The sequence below is a fragment of the Camarhynchus parvulus genome, chromosome 2, assembly GCF_901933205.1.
Source record: "Camarhynchus parvulus chromosome 2, STF_HiC, whole genome shotgun sequence".
NCBI classification, from domain to species: Eukaryota; Metazoa; Chordata; class Aves; order Passeriformes; family Thraupidae; genus Camarhynchus; species Camarhynchus parvulus.
Genome location: NC_044572.1, coordinates 83,004,614 through 83,021,325, shown reverse-complemented (window position 1 = coordinate 83,021,325; position 16,712 = coordinate 83,004,614). Strand labels below are relative to the sequence as shown.

Sequence of the window (16,712 nt, the reverse complement as noted above, 5' to 3'; positions counted from 1 at the left end):
CAGGGATGTCTGGCAGTGTTTTAAGTAGAGAGTGTGATTGGCATGGACTGTCCTGGCCTCACTGCTTTTGGTTTGCCCTCATCCCAGCACAGGAGTCCGGTCTTCAAAGGGCCTAGGAAACATCCTTTGAAAATGGTACAATGCCCTTGCAGAGGGTATCACACAATATACATTAGGGAGATGCTACGTGTACTCCAACCCTTGGTTTTCTTCCCTGCAACAATAATATTTCCTTTACTGGGCAGTTTCAGAAGGCAGACTGTTTTAGTGACAAGAAGTGTTCACGTACTCAAAGTAGTTTCTCACCAGGTTTATGCTTTTACTGACATAATTGGATGTCTTACAGCTCTGAGAAGTATGATAGCAGAGTAATCCAGTATGTATGTGCAGTAAAATGTGTTATAACTCAGAAAATAAGCATGGTCTTCTAGGTTAAATTATTTCTGGAAATATAATTGCCAAAGTAAACCACCAGCCCAAGTTTATTGAAAAGCCTCTTGGAGGCAGAAACACATTTTCCACTGATCAGGAGGTCCAAGAGGAGTCAGTTCATGTACATCCAAAGAGGTCAGAGTAGAGTTTTGTGTCTTTATACCATGGAGGTGTATGAAAATGTTTTCATATCTAAATTTGGAGCTAGCTGTTGAAAATCTGTGTAGGTATTTACATTGTTAGTGGTTTGGCTGAAGTATGTTTTATGTTTTGGCCAATTAAATGGAGCTGGTTTATGCCATTTTAATTATAAGTTCGGTGGTTTGTTCACAAAATTTTCTCAGGACTCTGTCTGACTTCTGATTGTGCTAAGTTACTATCCTGTAGGAAGGGAAAATGATGGATGCACTGATGGGGGAACTGGAGGGTTCTGCAAGAGTGATGAAATCCCATTTCATTAATCATCTCTTCAGCCTGTAGTTCACTCTTAGCTTTTTAGTATTAAGCAAAATCAGTATTTGTGGCCATTACTGCCAGTAAGTCTGCGTTTTTTCTCAGATGTGCAGCAGTTCCCAGTAGAAATGCTTAGAATGCCCAAGACAAGTATACTTTGTCCCCAAAATTAGAAGGCAACTGTTCAAAATTTTTTATTTATATGTGTATAATACCTAATGGTTTTAGTAATAGATTATTACAGATTGACCTGATTCTCTTTCACCCTTCCTAACTTTTAATCACTTTTAATTAACAAATAAATACAGAACTGGGAGTAGAGTTCTGGAAAGTGCTCTTAAATCTCACAAGGGTGCCTGTACAAATGTGTGCTTGGTTTAGGGTTGGGTTTTTGTGTCTCTGCTGAGTTTGCTGGCCAGTTGCTGGGGAAGAAAAGGATAATTACAATGCAAAATTGTTTGATGTTTTTCTCTTGTGGATGATGCTATAAATATAAAATTGCAGTAGAGATTTTATGGAATTGTTAACAAACTAAGGAAGATAATTAATTGATGCAGAGTGCACAAGGGGGAAAAGATAGTGAAGTTTAAAAAGAGAAGTTAGGCAAATAGCCATTTTTCTGTGGTCTTAAAAATCACCTAATAAAACGTTGTTTTATTGCATAGGTACACTAATCATTTCTGCTTTTAATCATTACACTGCATATGCTTTTCAAACAATTTTATAGAGTGTGTTCTCTAAGGTGGCTCATGAAAATCACCTTCACAGTCCATTTGTTTAGATGCTGCAGTGTGCCTGAGTGAAAGCTGACCACCTCTGAAAAGAATGCAGATTTCCCAAATCTATCACTTAAGACTAATAATTCCCTGCAAAACGGGGAGAGTGGGTTATTTCTTCACCTGGCTCATTTACTGGGCAGTCTCTGGTTTTAGAGCTAGATTTTCCTGTCCTGCAAACACCCCCAAAGAGCCTTGTTATTTAACACAGCATGTCGCCAGTGTTACACATGGTGATTTATGAAAGTGCAAGTTCAAAGTTATCTATAACTGCTCTTAAATATATTTCTGTGTTATCTTCCTCCTCTAACCTACATTGTCTGCTTGTTTGTAGTGTTTTTAAACTGCACAGATTAGGCACCCTGCCCCTCTCCTCACCTGAAGTAAGGGACCATCCAGAGCCCTGAAATCACCTTGTGAATCATTCTAGCTTGATGTTAACCTCAGAAAGCAAACACCAGGAACTGTTGTGAAACTCTCCCCATCATACTTCATTGTGTATAAAAGGAAATGAGCAACTCACACTACTGGTTCATTTTCTAAAATCTGTCCTTCCCAAAGCCAAGTGACAATGTTCTCTGGTTAATCAAGGAAAGATCTACTTTGACACACGGTCCTTTTTCTGTCAAAGAGCATTTTACTCTTTGTGTCGCTTTTATGACATCTGATCCCTTTGAATAAGGAAGGCTAGTTACTGGCTATGATGTAGAGTTGTCAGAGAGTCCAAACAAGGCTTTTATAAAAGCAAGGAGCTAGTGGGTTCAAGAGGGTGCCAAAACAGAGAGGATGAAAAGCAGTTCAGCAATAGCAGCAGCATTCTAGGTCAAATGGGCTTTGCAGGGGTCAGAGAGTCTTTTTCAGTCACTGAAGAAAGGATTGTGGGAAAGAAATACGAATAATCAAGTCCAATATGTTGATTTTCCCCTGTTTGAAAATCTGTGCTGCATTAGTTCAGAAATTTTTCTTTGCTTGTTTGGCTGGTGGTAAAAATAAGGGTCTGAAATGAGAAAGGGTAGCAGACATTTACTTGCAGGGGTAGCTTCCTCTGAGATTTTCAAGAGCCAGCAGACATTTTAGGTTGTTATGTTTTGAGAGAGAGGCTTCAAGATCATTTTCAGTATATGTTTGAAAGGAAAAGCAAGCATTAGTGCACAGATCTTCACAGCTGCTTGTACATGGAAAAAACAATGGAGGGACTGGAACACTCTTCACTTCTCATTCCCTGGCTTGATCCTATCTTGTATTGCCTTTGGTGTAGGAAACTCCACTGCCAAAAAAGCTTTTGTGAAAGTTACAATACTTTTCTGTTGTGTTATCAACTAACAACAGACAATTTTAACCCCAAGGGAAGTGCTTAACTACCTCAAATTCATAAGGCAGGTTAAATGGGTCCACATTGCGTTTCTTTTTCAACCATAGGAGGGTAGACGTAGGTAGCTAAGTTAACTGTCATTAGTTTGGGTCTGACTGTGGAAATGCTGAAGATTCACAGGGTGTAACTAATGACACCCCATTTGTACCTTTCTGATGATATGTCTGGTGAGACATGTCCTTTGTAAGTCTTTTAATTTTTGTTATTGGCTAGCATGTAAAGGAATGGATTTACTTTTGTTTGCAGTGTTTGCAGTAAGAATGACTTCAATTAAAGAACCTATTGGAAAACATGAGAATGGGGCATAAGACTAGGAAGGAGACTGAAAATATCTCATTATGTGAGACTGGAGTCGCATGCAGGGCTGTGTGAGTCAGCAACGTGCCCTTGCAGTGATGAAGCACTAACCACAGCCTGGGTTGCACTAGCAAGAGCACAGCCAGCAGATCACAGGAAATGATTATTCGCCTTTACTTGGCTACCATGAAGCCGCATGTGAGTCCATTGTCCAAAAGTGAGTCCAGTTTTGAGTTCTGTGTAACAAGATACTGACACACCAGAGCAGATGTAGCAGAGTCTGGCACAAAGCATCAAGGATTAGGGTGCTGAGGCAACAGGGTGTGTTCAGCTCTCCCCTGCAAAAGGGAAGGGTAAGGAGAGTTTGAATGCTGTCTTGCATCTAAAGGAAGAGGAAAGACTGAGACAGACTCTTCTCTGAGATTTGCTGCAAAAAGATAATAAGACTGCAACAGTGACAAGTTGCAGCTAGAATTTTTTTAGTTTGACATTAAAATAATGTTCTTAAGTGGGAGAAGCATTAGATACTGCCCAGGGAATGATTCATTATTTTTTCCAGAGAGGCTGTTGGGTCTTCATGCTTGGAGATTTTCAAAGCTATGCTGTTCAAGGCCCTGAGCTACTTTGTCAAAGCTGGAAGATAGCCTTGCTTTGAGGAGGACATTGAACTAGGTGACCTCCAGAGGTTCTTTCCAAATGAAACTGTTCTGTGATTCTGTGACCTAAATAAACTAAGCCAACATTAAGCTGCTCTACATCCTCATTTTGGAGGAGGGCTGGAGCTGCAGAGCATGGTACCTCAGCTCAGTATTTCCTGGCCTCTTTTTGATTTTCTGCAAGGCAGTTCCCAGAGTTGGGGTAGGAGTGCTTTGGAATTGATCCATTCCCCCGCTCCCCTAATGATATTGTTAAAGTATAACAGCGGTCATTTATTTTCTCTTTGTTTCTTTGATTTTTTTTTAAAAAAAGAAGAAAGTAGGCATGTAGGTTCAAACATGCTAAAATTGAAATTTTAATTATGATAGAGAGAAGACCACCCAGTCTGTGTACTGCTTTATCTGCTCATTGAGTGATCTTTAACACCTATCTCTATATACAGGTTTTTGATCCATGAGAAAAATGAGTAAGAACAAGAACACATTGTACCTGCATGAAAACCCTTAAGCTAATCCTGTGTTCTTCATTTTCATAATCTCTGTAAATAATTGCCATAACAAATGTTATCTTTTCCTGTTTCTTCCATCAGCCTTCTTCCAAGCATATGAAAAAAAGTGCACAGTATTTTAATACTGGTCTTTTGTGATGGTCTCAACTTTTTACTGCCAGGACAAATAATTAGAGCAGTGTTTCTTTCTCCAGGTAGAAGTTTTAAGTACTGTCAGTGAAAGAATTTATGTTATAAATTGGGGATCATTATAAGAATTAATATTCTTTAATATCATGAAGTTTGTGGTAATTTTTTACAACTTCGTTATAATAGACCACTTGGACTACAGCAAAGCAATTTTAGTCCATGAAAAGAAAGTTCTTTGGCAGTGGAACAAATGATGAAAGAAATTGTAAAACAATTACCAACATGTTAACAAGAGTTAAATAAACTTACAGAAACTCTGCATCTCTAAAATGATTGTGAAGTTCAGGCTACTCATCATGTAAGGGTGGAATCAACTGTTACATCTTATGTCTGTCCTTATTGAATGTAATAACAAAACATCAGCAGTGCTGTAAAACCAGGTTACAGCACTTCCTGAGCAGTTAGGATTTACACTCTCTGCCCATTGTACTCAGAAGGGGGGTGATGACTTGGGCTTTGGTGACTGATTTTGAAAGTCCAGGTGGGTAGGCATCTTTTGAACACTTACGTCCAATTCTAGTCTAATTCAATTGTGATAGTGGTTATTTTCATAGTAGCAATCAGAGTGAGTATTTTACCCATGAAAATCTTCACATATTGTATTAAATCTTCATTTCTGAAAGTGCTGATTCACATTTAAACCAGGTGAGGTTTATCTGTCTCCCCATCATTGGCATTCTGGATGAGTAATGTGTACATATATGCAATATCAAACTGCACGAATGCAGATATGACTCCTCTAAACTCAAAGTTCAGTGTTTTCCTAATTGCTTACAGGCTATTGAGATTAAAGCAACAAGATCTCTTTTGTGTTAAACAAGAAGCTCACATTCCTTACTCATGAGCTACTCTCCTCTTTCCCTCTTGGTGATCAGGGGCAACATTTTTGCAAACAGACCATTTTGCAAACAGACAGTCCCAGTCCGTCCCCCTCTGCAAGAAAGCCTTTGTAACTTGTGGCTGACCTAATTGTGCAGCGACAGCCCTGCTGCTGCAAATCTGGGGAGATCCCTGGTGCAGCACTCATGTGGGCTTAGCAGTGTCTGCAGCCTGAAGCAGGATATAGGTAAGCAGCAATGAAAGGCTTTGAAGGACTCTCTCCAGTTTCATGTGGGGGTGAGATGTCCCACGGAGATTTTAGAATAGCTTGGAGACCATGGACCGACTTCTGTGTGCTTTTCAGTACCACACCCCATCTGATGCCAATGAATAGGGTTATGTTACTGAAAATTGTTATATATTTGGAAACTCAGCCTTCTGTATAGAAATCTTTCAATACTATGTTATCTGTGGCAGTTGCAATTTGTGCTTTCAATTCTGAAGTACTTGCTGAATACTCTTTCTTAACCTGGATATGTCTGCATGAGGTCCTGGGGATCAGAGCCTGAATTTGTCTTAGTGTTATGACAGAGGAAAGAAAAGAAAATGTTGAGATTTTTTTTTCTTTATTTAACCAACAAAAACCTCAGTAGTGCCATCATTGTGGTCACACTGTGTTAGGGTGGGGGGGAGAAAAAAAATGCAAAAATTGCAAGGCAGAATCACATCCACTACTAAATGTTCTCCTGCTCTCCTTGTAGAATTAGAAAGCTTTATAAAGTATTTTCAGTCTCCTGAAGACAAGACCACTTGAGGTAGGCTTTCTTCATGTCATGTGTCATTACCCAATAATGCCCATCCCATCTTCAGTTTGCACCAGTGAAGACTTAATCAAGCATGTAGGAGGAAGAATAGTTCTTACTTAATCCATCCAAGAATGGCTCAAATTTGAAACAGGGGTGTTTTAGTGCTGCTCTTAGCTGAAACAAGGTTGTTAACATGACACAGAACCATCACAGTCGTGTTTTATGTGTGTGCTTTCATGTTCAGACAAGTAGTAGTGGCAATCAAAATGGTTTGCCTCAGCCAATAGCTCTATTCAGTGCCATGTGCTAACTGTGTTAAAAATTTATGAATCTTCTTGGTGAAGATAAAAAATAGGGAAGCACTTTGTCAAACTGATAGGTTTGAAGAAAGGGGAACATTTTAGTTTTGCTTGAGCTTTCGGAATTTAATCATTGAGTAGAAAGATGTCTATTTGTATTTCCATGCTTCAGGATAAAACTGCTGCTGAATGAGGGGTTTCTTATTCTGGCCTGGGTGATTCAGCTGCCAAGATCCAGACGTAACAGGGATCAGTTCACCCATGAACTCTGATAACAAGAGATTGGTTTTCCTTCTGTTTGTCAACATGTGGGGACAGTGGACTGGAGTTGGGTATCCTGCAGCAGAGCAGGGAGAGACTTGAGTGTTGTTATTACTGCAGTAAGCAAATAGGGCTCTGTGACCAAAAGGATCTAAATCCTTGAGCAGAAAGGTGCAGGAAATAGTTGCAGGCAGGCAAGAAGAGGATGAGGAAATGCAAAAGACAGCAAGTGAGGAAAAGGCTGCCCCCCTCATGTCAGGATCTGGGAGTAGATACTTGGCTATAAATTGCTATGCCAGATATAGGGTGGAGGTCATTTATGGCATCTATGTGACAATAGATTTGTCATGTATTACAGAGAGATCTCTTTGCACCAAGGTATATATACTGCATTGTGCATTATTTCAAAATCTTCCTATGTGCTTTCACTCTTCAGCTTCCACTCTATAAATTGATTTCTTTGTTATCCTACTTTGTCCTGATTTTGACATTGTAGCTTTTACTAATGTTTGTTACTGGGCTTTTTTTTTTTTATCTAAAAACCAAGAAGCCATATACTCATACCTGTTTGTTCATAGTGAGTTTTCATGGGGTTTTATTATTTGATGTTTAATGTCAAACTATTCATATTTATCCTTCATGGTGGTGTTTTGCTAACTGTAGTTCTATGGCTAGCACACTCAAATCCATTCAGTGGCACATACTTTGTTCTTGTAATTACCATTTTAAAATGGAATAATCTCTGAGACTATATCCAGAATCTAGAACTAATGTTACAGAAAATAAGGTCAAAGAAATCAAATAACATTGCTTCCAAAGTTGCAATAGAGTCTTTGGATCATCTTCCATCATTAATATCAATCCTTGACAGCACTTAAAAGTTTAATCATGATTTGTAACCCTCTGAATTTTATTGCTTTTACTGTCGGAAATCAATTTCAGTACTTAATGGCATCTTGTAACCTCAGTCAAGGAGAATGTTGGCTTTATTTTTATTCTGGTTTTACTCGAAGCTTCACTGCTAAGCTATACTCTGACAAAATTATTTCTGTGACATTCTTTGACAAAGTTGTTTCCAGTTCTCTGACTTGAAAAAAATACTTTTGGGTATACAACAGAATTCAGAAGTATTTCTCTCTGTTGATCATTTTTGTTGAGCTGTAGCTTCATGTATTCTGCAAAAAGTTGTTAATTCCAAGCCTAAAATACAGTGAAGTGTATGTTTAATCTTAGTCACACTTGCAGACCTGGGACTTCTCATGTAATTAACATCCGCCACAAGTGTCTGGAAGATCAGACCATAAACTATTGTTTAATCTTCCTGTTGCTTACTGAGGTTCAAGAAGAGAATGGAGCACACTTATAATTCTAAATTAAACATTTAGATTAGTCTTTATTGATTCCTTTTGATCAGGAGAAGTGTGTTTGGGCTTGATTCTGTTTCGTCACTCAGTAATTTCAGTCGCGGAAATTATTGACCTGGTTGGGAGCTCTCCTTTAGTGGCATAATTGCAGGATGAAATTGATTACATTTCTCAATAGAAATTAGAATTGTGTTTTTTACCAAAAAACACAAAAAGGGGTAGCTCATAGAAACCAAACTAAAACAGGGTACAAGAAATTATACTGTGTCAAATCTCCTCTCAAAATTTGTCGCTTTTAATAGAATCAAATATGCAAAGGGCATATCCCTTGATCTCCTTTATAAATAACTAAGCATTGGGAAAATTTATATTTTAAGTATGGTACTGTCTACTTTTCTGTACACTTATTAGGAGATTTTGTATGCTTTGAAAAATAGAGAAATTGAAGGGTGATAAAATCAGTGACACCCACTGGGCCAGCAGTAGGTCTAGTTTACCAATTAAGTGTCCTGACTGGGAAATGCTGCCCATTTTTACCTATACTTCTTTTTGGAAATGTTATCTGTTTGGCATAGAATAGAAAAGAAATAGTGAGATTATGCTGCCATAAGGAGTAACAGGAGAGATTTCTTGAACCATGTTATTTAAACTTCAGTCTAATTCCTCAAGAAACTGTCCCTGGAAAATTGTTTCTTCAGAGAATTAAGGAAAGTAATTTGCTTTGGAAGTTATAAGTCCCAAACCCCAGAGGACCAGCATAGCAAACCACGTCTCTAAAAGCAAAGGACATAATTTTTGTCACTTTTCAAATCATCTTTATCTTATATATACAAATACTGAGCACCCTCCCTCACATTTCTAATTCATTTCATGTGGGTTTTTCCAATTACAAAAGGACAGCTCTCTGATTTATGTACTGATGACTTCCAGCTAACTTTCCTTGCTGTATTTCATTTAGAGAGCCTGCTGTCTACACATGATAATGTTTATGTAGTGGATGACACGGTTCTGGAGCTATCGGAGGTGGAAGAAACGGCATCAGAAAGCAGCTGCTTTGCATCAGAGGACACCACGGAGGACTCGGGTGTTGTGAGCTCCCCGTCTGACATTGTGTCTCTGGAGTCACAAAGTGACAGTATGAAGCTGAGAGACATCAGGCTGGTCAATGGCTACACGGACCCAGCTGAGGCAGATGCAGTTCGGACGGGCCCTGTGCCGAACGCTTACTGCGACAGCGTGGGACCTGACCGTGCTCCGCCGAGGTAAACATTTGCTTGCCACCAGCGCTTGTCCTCCTGCTAGGGACTCATTTAGGAAAACCAACTTATACTTTCTTCTGCTCTTTCATAAACCAGTACCAATGCCAAGTGACTCCTCCCAGTGAAAAGCTCACTGCCAAATCCCCTCAAGCGACATACTTGTAGCAACAGGCAAAGGTCACTTTTTTGTTTGAACTTGCAGTTACATTTCTTGCAAAAGACCGCTGCCCTCCAGAGTTGATTTCTTCAAGGAATATGAAATAATTCTGTTACAGTTTGGTTTATTTTGTACTTCTGATAACACCTGAAGTTTTTAAAAAATGTTGCCATATATTGATCCAGAAAAATTACATGCAGGTCATATAATAGAAAATTCAAGCCACTGAAAGCCAGGTGGAAAAGGACTGTATGCAGTGAACTTTGGAGATTGGTTTGGAAATGTTTGCATACATACATATATATATATACATATATACATATATATATACACACACATATATCTTTATATGTATATATATGTGTTCACCTAATGCTAACCTCCATTGGTGTTATACTTTGGGGTGGAGGTCTTTTCAACATATTTCCTTTTCTTTTCCTTTTTTTTTTTTTACCATAAACAAACATTTTTCTGCAGTTTTTGCAAGAAAATACGAGAACCTGGAGTTTAACTAGAAACTGCCTTCAAGCACAAATGACTCTGACACTGTTTGTTTGCCAAAACTCACATAGTTGGTGGCAGAGCTGCAAAGGGAACCCAAAATTTATAGGACTTTGCAAATACAAGCTGGCCAAATAGGAAGCTGTGTCTCCAGCAAGGAGGGTGGCCTGGTAATACTGACAGGGATCCGCTCTGTGTGATGCTGCAGAGTCATGGGACAGGGGCCAGAAATTCCTCTGAATTCTCAGTTGACACAAAGTCTGTGCTTTCTGGTCTCTCTCCATTCAGCTGCTAATCTGTACCCTCTTCATGAAAGCATGTATCATGACCTAGTTATTTCCATCCACACATTTCTGAGTGAGAACTTCATCTTGGATCATGCAGTGGGTGATAACTTGGGGATAAATTAGACCAAAGTCAGTATTTAACCTACTGGAATTATCCTGGGGTTTTCCTTTATCCATCAGTATCAATGGGGACAAGGTCAAGCCTTACTTAGATACTTGCTCCAGAATACATTATCCTTGTGATTTTCCTTTCTGCAGTGTCTTAGGTCCTGATGTAGTTCCTATTGGAAGGATTAGATAGGCTGGTGTAGTAACTGCGATTAACATTCCAGACCTGATCCAAAAAAGCAACCCATTAATTTCAGTAGGCTTAGATTGGTCCTTTTGAGGTAAATAGGCTATCCCAACTTTCTTCAAAATGCAGGATCCAAAGTGGTTTGAAAAACACACATACATGTTCAGTGGTGGAGGAGGAAGTTAGCATTTTGTTGACCAAAGACATCAAAGGAAAACCCTGTAATAACAATACTAATCAGCTACAATTTGGGGGGAGCTTTTTATGTTTTTTTAATCAAATGAAGGATTAACCACAGGTCATTGTGACACACTCCCCCTTGAAAGTCAGTATTCCCTCCATCCTTCACCTCAGCCAAAGATACATATTAGGTCCATGACATTTAGATTTGCCCTTGCCCCACAAGCCCACATAATGTTTACTATTTGGAAAGAGTGCACAGAGAAGCTGTCCATCAGGACTTGCATGCAGGGGTCTTGCTGAGCCAAAGGAGTGGAAGCTGGAAGTATGGTGTGATGCACTGCCCATTGCAGTCAGGAAGGTGCTGAGAGGCCAGTGCTGCAGTGTCCTGTCTTGGGCCCCCAGTTCAAGGGAGAGACTGGAAAACTGGAGAGGGTCCAGTGGAGAGCCACTGAGGGAGCTGGGGCACAGGAGCACACGAGGTGTGAGGGGAATGGCTGCTCACAGTGGGAAAGCAATGTTGGTAAGGAGGGACCTGGTTGCAGTCTTTCCCTAACAGAAGGAAAACTATCAGGGTTCTCAGGCATGCAGTGTGAAAGGACAAGAAGCAACTGTCACCAGCTTCTCTAAAAGAAAGAAAAATTTAAATATGAGGGAATTCCTCGAAATGAGAATGGTTAAGCAGTGGAAGAGGTTCCCCAGAGAAGTTGAGGAATCTCCGTGTCTGGAGATTCTCAGAAGTCAGTCAGGTGAAGCCTTGGGCAGCCTGTTCTGGCTTTGAAGTTAGCCCTGCTTGGAGAAGGAGATTGGGCCAGGCTTCCAACTTTCTTTTTTTTTTTTTTTCTGTGATTTTACAATGCTAAATATTCTGTATTTATCTAATATATCTGTAATTGAAAAACAGAGGTTTGGGGCTGAAATAGGTTGTTGTTTGGGGCATGCAGTTATTTTTCATAAATACCATTTGTTATTTTGGTTCTGAGACAGCAAAATTGCTCCAGATCAGCTTAGCAATATAGCAAAAACTTAACATTTGTGATGTGTTTTAATCTTATGTCAGCAACCATTTAGACTGACACAACAGTGATGCTGAGACTAATATCCTTTAAAATATTATGCTTGGAATGTGCCAGTAATATTTGAAGGTAAATCCAATTCCACTCATAACCTATTTTTGTAAACAAAGCAGCTTTGAAAATTGTGCTCCTCTAAACCCTTTTGAGGTCAAGCTGCTAAGTTTTTAAAAGCCACTTCCTAAGTGTAGAGGAAAGGGGAAAAGGTATTTTTTAAAAACTATTTGCATTAAATTCTTGTTTTAATCAGATAGAAATCTATTATTAGTACAATTTTGAGTACAGGCAAATTTGGAAAACATCAATTTCCATTTTCACTGTCAGAACAACTGCCACCCCACTAGTAAAATGTGTTGGGAACTCAGAAATTCTACATAGCTCTTTGATAAATAGGCTACTTTCAGGACCAAACCAGCCAGAGAAGTCAAAATACACTTTGTGTGAACAACAGATACCAAGCTATACAGAGTTTTAAGTGCATTTCATAAGCTACAAAATATAAAGGAAAATTTTACACAGAGTTTACTCATTCCTATCTTCTACTTTGTACCCCGGTGATCTAAACTTAATTCTAAAAGGAGGATAAGAACAAAGAAATTGGAACAATGTGTTGCTACTGTAATGTAGTAGGGGTTAGCAGCAGTGAGACTGAGTTCTCCTTGAGTCCGAGCTCTACTGAAGCCAGAATTTTTATTTAGGGACTAATTTGGCTAAGGCTTGGGAGAAAAAGGTTAATAAGAAAAATGGAAACTTTTGGTTGCCATTTTAAATTGTAAACCTGACCAAAAATTGGGCTTTTCAGCCAGTGAAATAAATTCCTAAGAATTGATAGTGCTATGTGCTAAAATAGTTTTGTACTCTGGTAGATTGTGAAAAGTACCCTTAAAGTGGAAGCAAATAATATTTGGAGTGTGAAGGGCTGTAAAAAACATCCAGGTAGTATTTTGCTCATCCATTGTGAAGAACTGCAATGAAGAGCAGAATCAAGCCCACAGTTCTCATATAGGTTTGTTCCAAAGAGTTAGCCTGTGCTCCAGAAGATCAAGAATATTTTGCTATGTGGCTTCCTCCAATTAGTTTTAAGTTTTGCTTTAAATTAATTTTTCTTAGGATTTCTGGAGTTGTTTCCTGGATGTTCTAGGTGGTCTCTGTGTGGCTGTAATGTCTGATAGCATTAGAATATCACAGCAGGGTTTTCATTTACTGCTGAAGTTGAGGAAACTTGTGAGCATTTAAGGGTACAGTCTCTGACGTTGGATATGTTTGTCTGCACACAGCAGGGTAAGATTGTGGCCAGGTCAGAAATTACACCAACCACGGGCTTTGCACAAACAAATATAACAGCACAGCAGAGCTCTAATCTACTTCAGTTCCCAGAGCACAGAAACACAGATTTCTAAAAGAAGGTACATGGATTCCAGGGCTCCAAGCTGGGGTCTTTCCTCTATGGTTTTAAATTTCTGTTCATGGTAGCAACTTGCAAATGCAGTCCTTTTTGTTTGGTTAGGTTTGGGGATTCTTGTTCAAGAAATCGTAATCCAAATGTACATACTAATTAGCAATTAAAATATCAAAACAAATGTCAAAACACTCTAGTCCTACTCTTAGGTCTGCCTCTAACCTGTTAAACCATCTTGGTCTCTCTGCCTGTGAGATCCCCTTCTGACACTGACTGTTTTTGTACAGCAGAAACCATAACGCAGCTATCATATCTCACGATACATTTGTACAGTGCCTGGTGGAACAGAATCCAGACCTCAGCTGGAGGTGCCAAGGGCTAAACCCATATAAATAATTGACTATATGCAACGTTTGCCTGTGAATGTTTTAATATTAACTGCTGAGTCTGAACATTGTACTACATAGTTCTCTTTATTCATATCCTTTCTTACGGTTGATGTCTTTGTGTTATGTATCTGTTCACCAAATTTTAATATATAGTGTTAAATGAGTAACAAGAAAACCACAGAGAAGCTGAAATGTTGCTTATGTAGCAGTAAGTACATCTCATGATCTCACAGTGTTGCAACCCTGTCCTCCCATACCCCCTCTTTTCCCATCCCATGTGTGGTGTCATCACGCAAGCTCCTAGGGGCAGGGATCAGACAATTTTACACGCCTATAAAGCATCATACACGCCTACTGTCTGGAGCATTATAAATAATTACACGTTAAAAATTATGTTAAAATAATATTATTAGGAATGCTAGGTCATGTGCTCAAAGTTAGGTAACTTCAGTATTGAAGCTCTGTGTGTAGTCTTAGATTTTCCCCTTTTAACGTCAATTCCCCCTCTTTTGTGCAGTATGATAACATCTCTGGTTACAGGCATGGGACTCGATTTTATTTTCTTTCTAAGTTTCAGCACTCAATTAAAAAGATTGATATACCCCTGTTCACTCAGTTCAAATTCTCTTCTGGAATTAATTAATTACTACTTAATTTCCTTTGGCTCTCTTTATGTTACTCATTGCACTGGTATTCACATGCTATGCAGACTTTAATTCATTTCTCTACACAGTGCTCATGTGATATGAGGAGGTGGCATTTTCCTGTTTTAGGGAAGGAGGGCTGATGGGCAGAGAGTCAAGGCAGAGTAGTGAACAGATAGACCATGCCAGGACCACTGTTTTTTTCAAAGGGCTGAGTATTAAATAGAATTTAATATATCAGAATGCAGCTTTCCTTTTCCTGCAAACTCTGTTCTTGGAAGAAATTTAAACCTTTTTATTGAAATAAGATATGATTATGGGCATGATATAAATTGTCATGTGGACTGTCACCTCACAGAGGGATGTAGTTTCTCAACTTTAAAAGCAACTGAAATCAGTGTTTTAAAGGGGGTCACTCCTAAGAGTGGTTCTGCTGTCCTGTCTCTGAGAAGGAAAAACACTTTAAAATACCAGACTTTTTTTTTTATTCTGAAAGTATTTTAAATGTACTGAAATGTCTAATAAAAGTATTTTAAAATGTGAAGGGAACTTTGTAGTTATACAGATATAAATAAATACAGGCTTGTGTGTGGCAAAAAGACAAAATACCTTCTAAAAGTCTGAAAGGGATTTTCCCCTCGCTTGAGTGTCTGCTTCAGTAGCCATGAGAGAGGAATATTTTTTCACGTACAGCTAGTAGAGGACATAGGGTGGGGGTGGGGAAGTGGGAACCCTCCAGAGATCAGTTCGTGCTGTGGGTCTGGACAGAGATAATCCCATTTCCTCCCTTTCTCTTGAAAGAATTTGTTACCTTTGGCTCTGGTCAGGGTATCTGAAGCTACTGAGAGGACAGTCCTCTTAGTTACCAACCTGAGAAGTACTTGCTGTTTGCTACTAAACTGTTTGGATTTTGATGAGTTAGTTTAAAACAAAAGCTTGAAATGATAGGGGTGGGTGAACCTGTTCTGCCTAATTTCCAGCCCATTTACATTCAAATGTTGCAGGGTTTTGTGTTCTGCTTGGGAAGGACAGGATAGAAGGAGAAGTCAGTAGCTGGAGAGAATTCAGCATGGAAGCTGGTCAGAAGAAATAAAAATAGTGAGTGGCAGAAGGCAGAAAGGGAAGAGGAAAAACTGCAGTGAAAAATAGCAGTGTATGTATGTATTATATATACCTCTGTGCACAAACACATTCTGTATAATTACTTGTAACTGTCTCTGAGAAACAGGAGAAAGTTTAGTTCTGTTTTTTCTCTGTAGGATAGGTTTTATTTTAACTGGGTAGGTCTGTTTTACTTTTTTGAAAGTAGTTTCAATGAGTAGGAAAGTAGAGAAAGGGTTAAAGTGACAGGGAGAACCTCAGGGAAGAAAAATTATTTAATTAAGACCCAGATGTCTGACAGATTTGCAAGCCTCTGCTTCTTACATAGTTTTCCTTCCTTATCTCTGGCTTTCCCTTTCCCCTTGTTCCAGAAAACTCTTCAAATTTGGAAACTTTTGTGCACTTTTTTGCTGGCAGATCTTCATGGAGGAAAAATATTATGGATATTATGGTTAAGTAATAGATACTCACAGTCATTCTAGGGCAAGAATACTGATTAGCCTTTCTGTTAAACTCGTCCACTGGAAAAATACTGTATGCTTTGGAGCTGTAGAATATTTTAAATATTAGAGAGCAGCTTGGGTTGCTAAAGGCCTGGTTCTGGCTTACAGGAGAGGAAGGCTCTGGTCCTTTTCTGTTTCTATTTTTCTGTGTAAATCAAGAGAAGTTATTTGACTGTACCATCTTTTAACATGCAATGTTGCATTACACAGGTGATGTGACTGTATTAAGATCTAAATCATGCTAGCCTCCTTTCCTGACTATTTCTGGCAATTCTGTCTGCCCACGGGCTTTCCTTTGGAGAAGCTGTTGCCAGAGGAGGGGGAGTGGGGGTGCATCCGCATTACAGCAACTACAAGCTGCTACTTATGCAGCAGGACCTTGAATTGACATATGTTGGGCGCTCTGGAAGCTTAAATCATCCTGGTATGTACCAAATTAGAGATTGCTAGCATTAGAACACAAAATGATACTATGCAAAAGCATACTCATTTGCTTTCTGTTTAGATTCTTGACCAGTAACCGTGGAGGAAAATTGTAAAAGCACCATATACCCAGCTGCCTTTGAAAAATTGCTTCATTTTCCTCCTCACCTCTATTTTCCAGTTCTTACTGTTAATTGGGTGGCAGCATATCTGAAGACACTACTTGTCCTCTGTGTTACAGGATTAAAAAATAGTTAAATTCAATCTC

At 39.0% G+C, this 16,712-nt stretch overlaps 1 protein-coding gene across 1 annotated transcript in view; it reads left to right on the top strand.

Annotated features, from left to right (window-relative positions):
- Positions 1–16,712, top strand: part of LOC115917567 (protein cordon-bleu-like) — a 145,101-nt gene that overhangs the window by 121,342 nt on the left and 7,047 nt on the right. Inside the window, exon 10 of the mRNA XM_030971712.1 lies at positions 9,192–9,495. Within this exon, the coding sequence (XP_030827572.1) occupies positions 9,192–9,495 (304 nt within the window). The remainder of the gene's footprint in view (positions 1–9,191; positions 9,496–16,712) is intronic.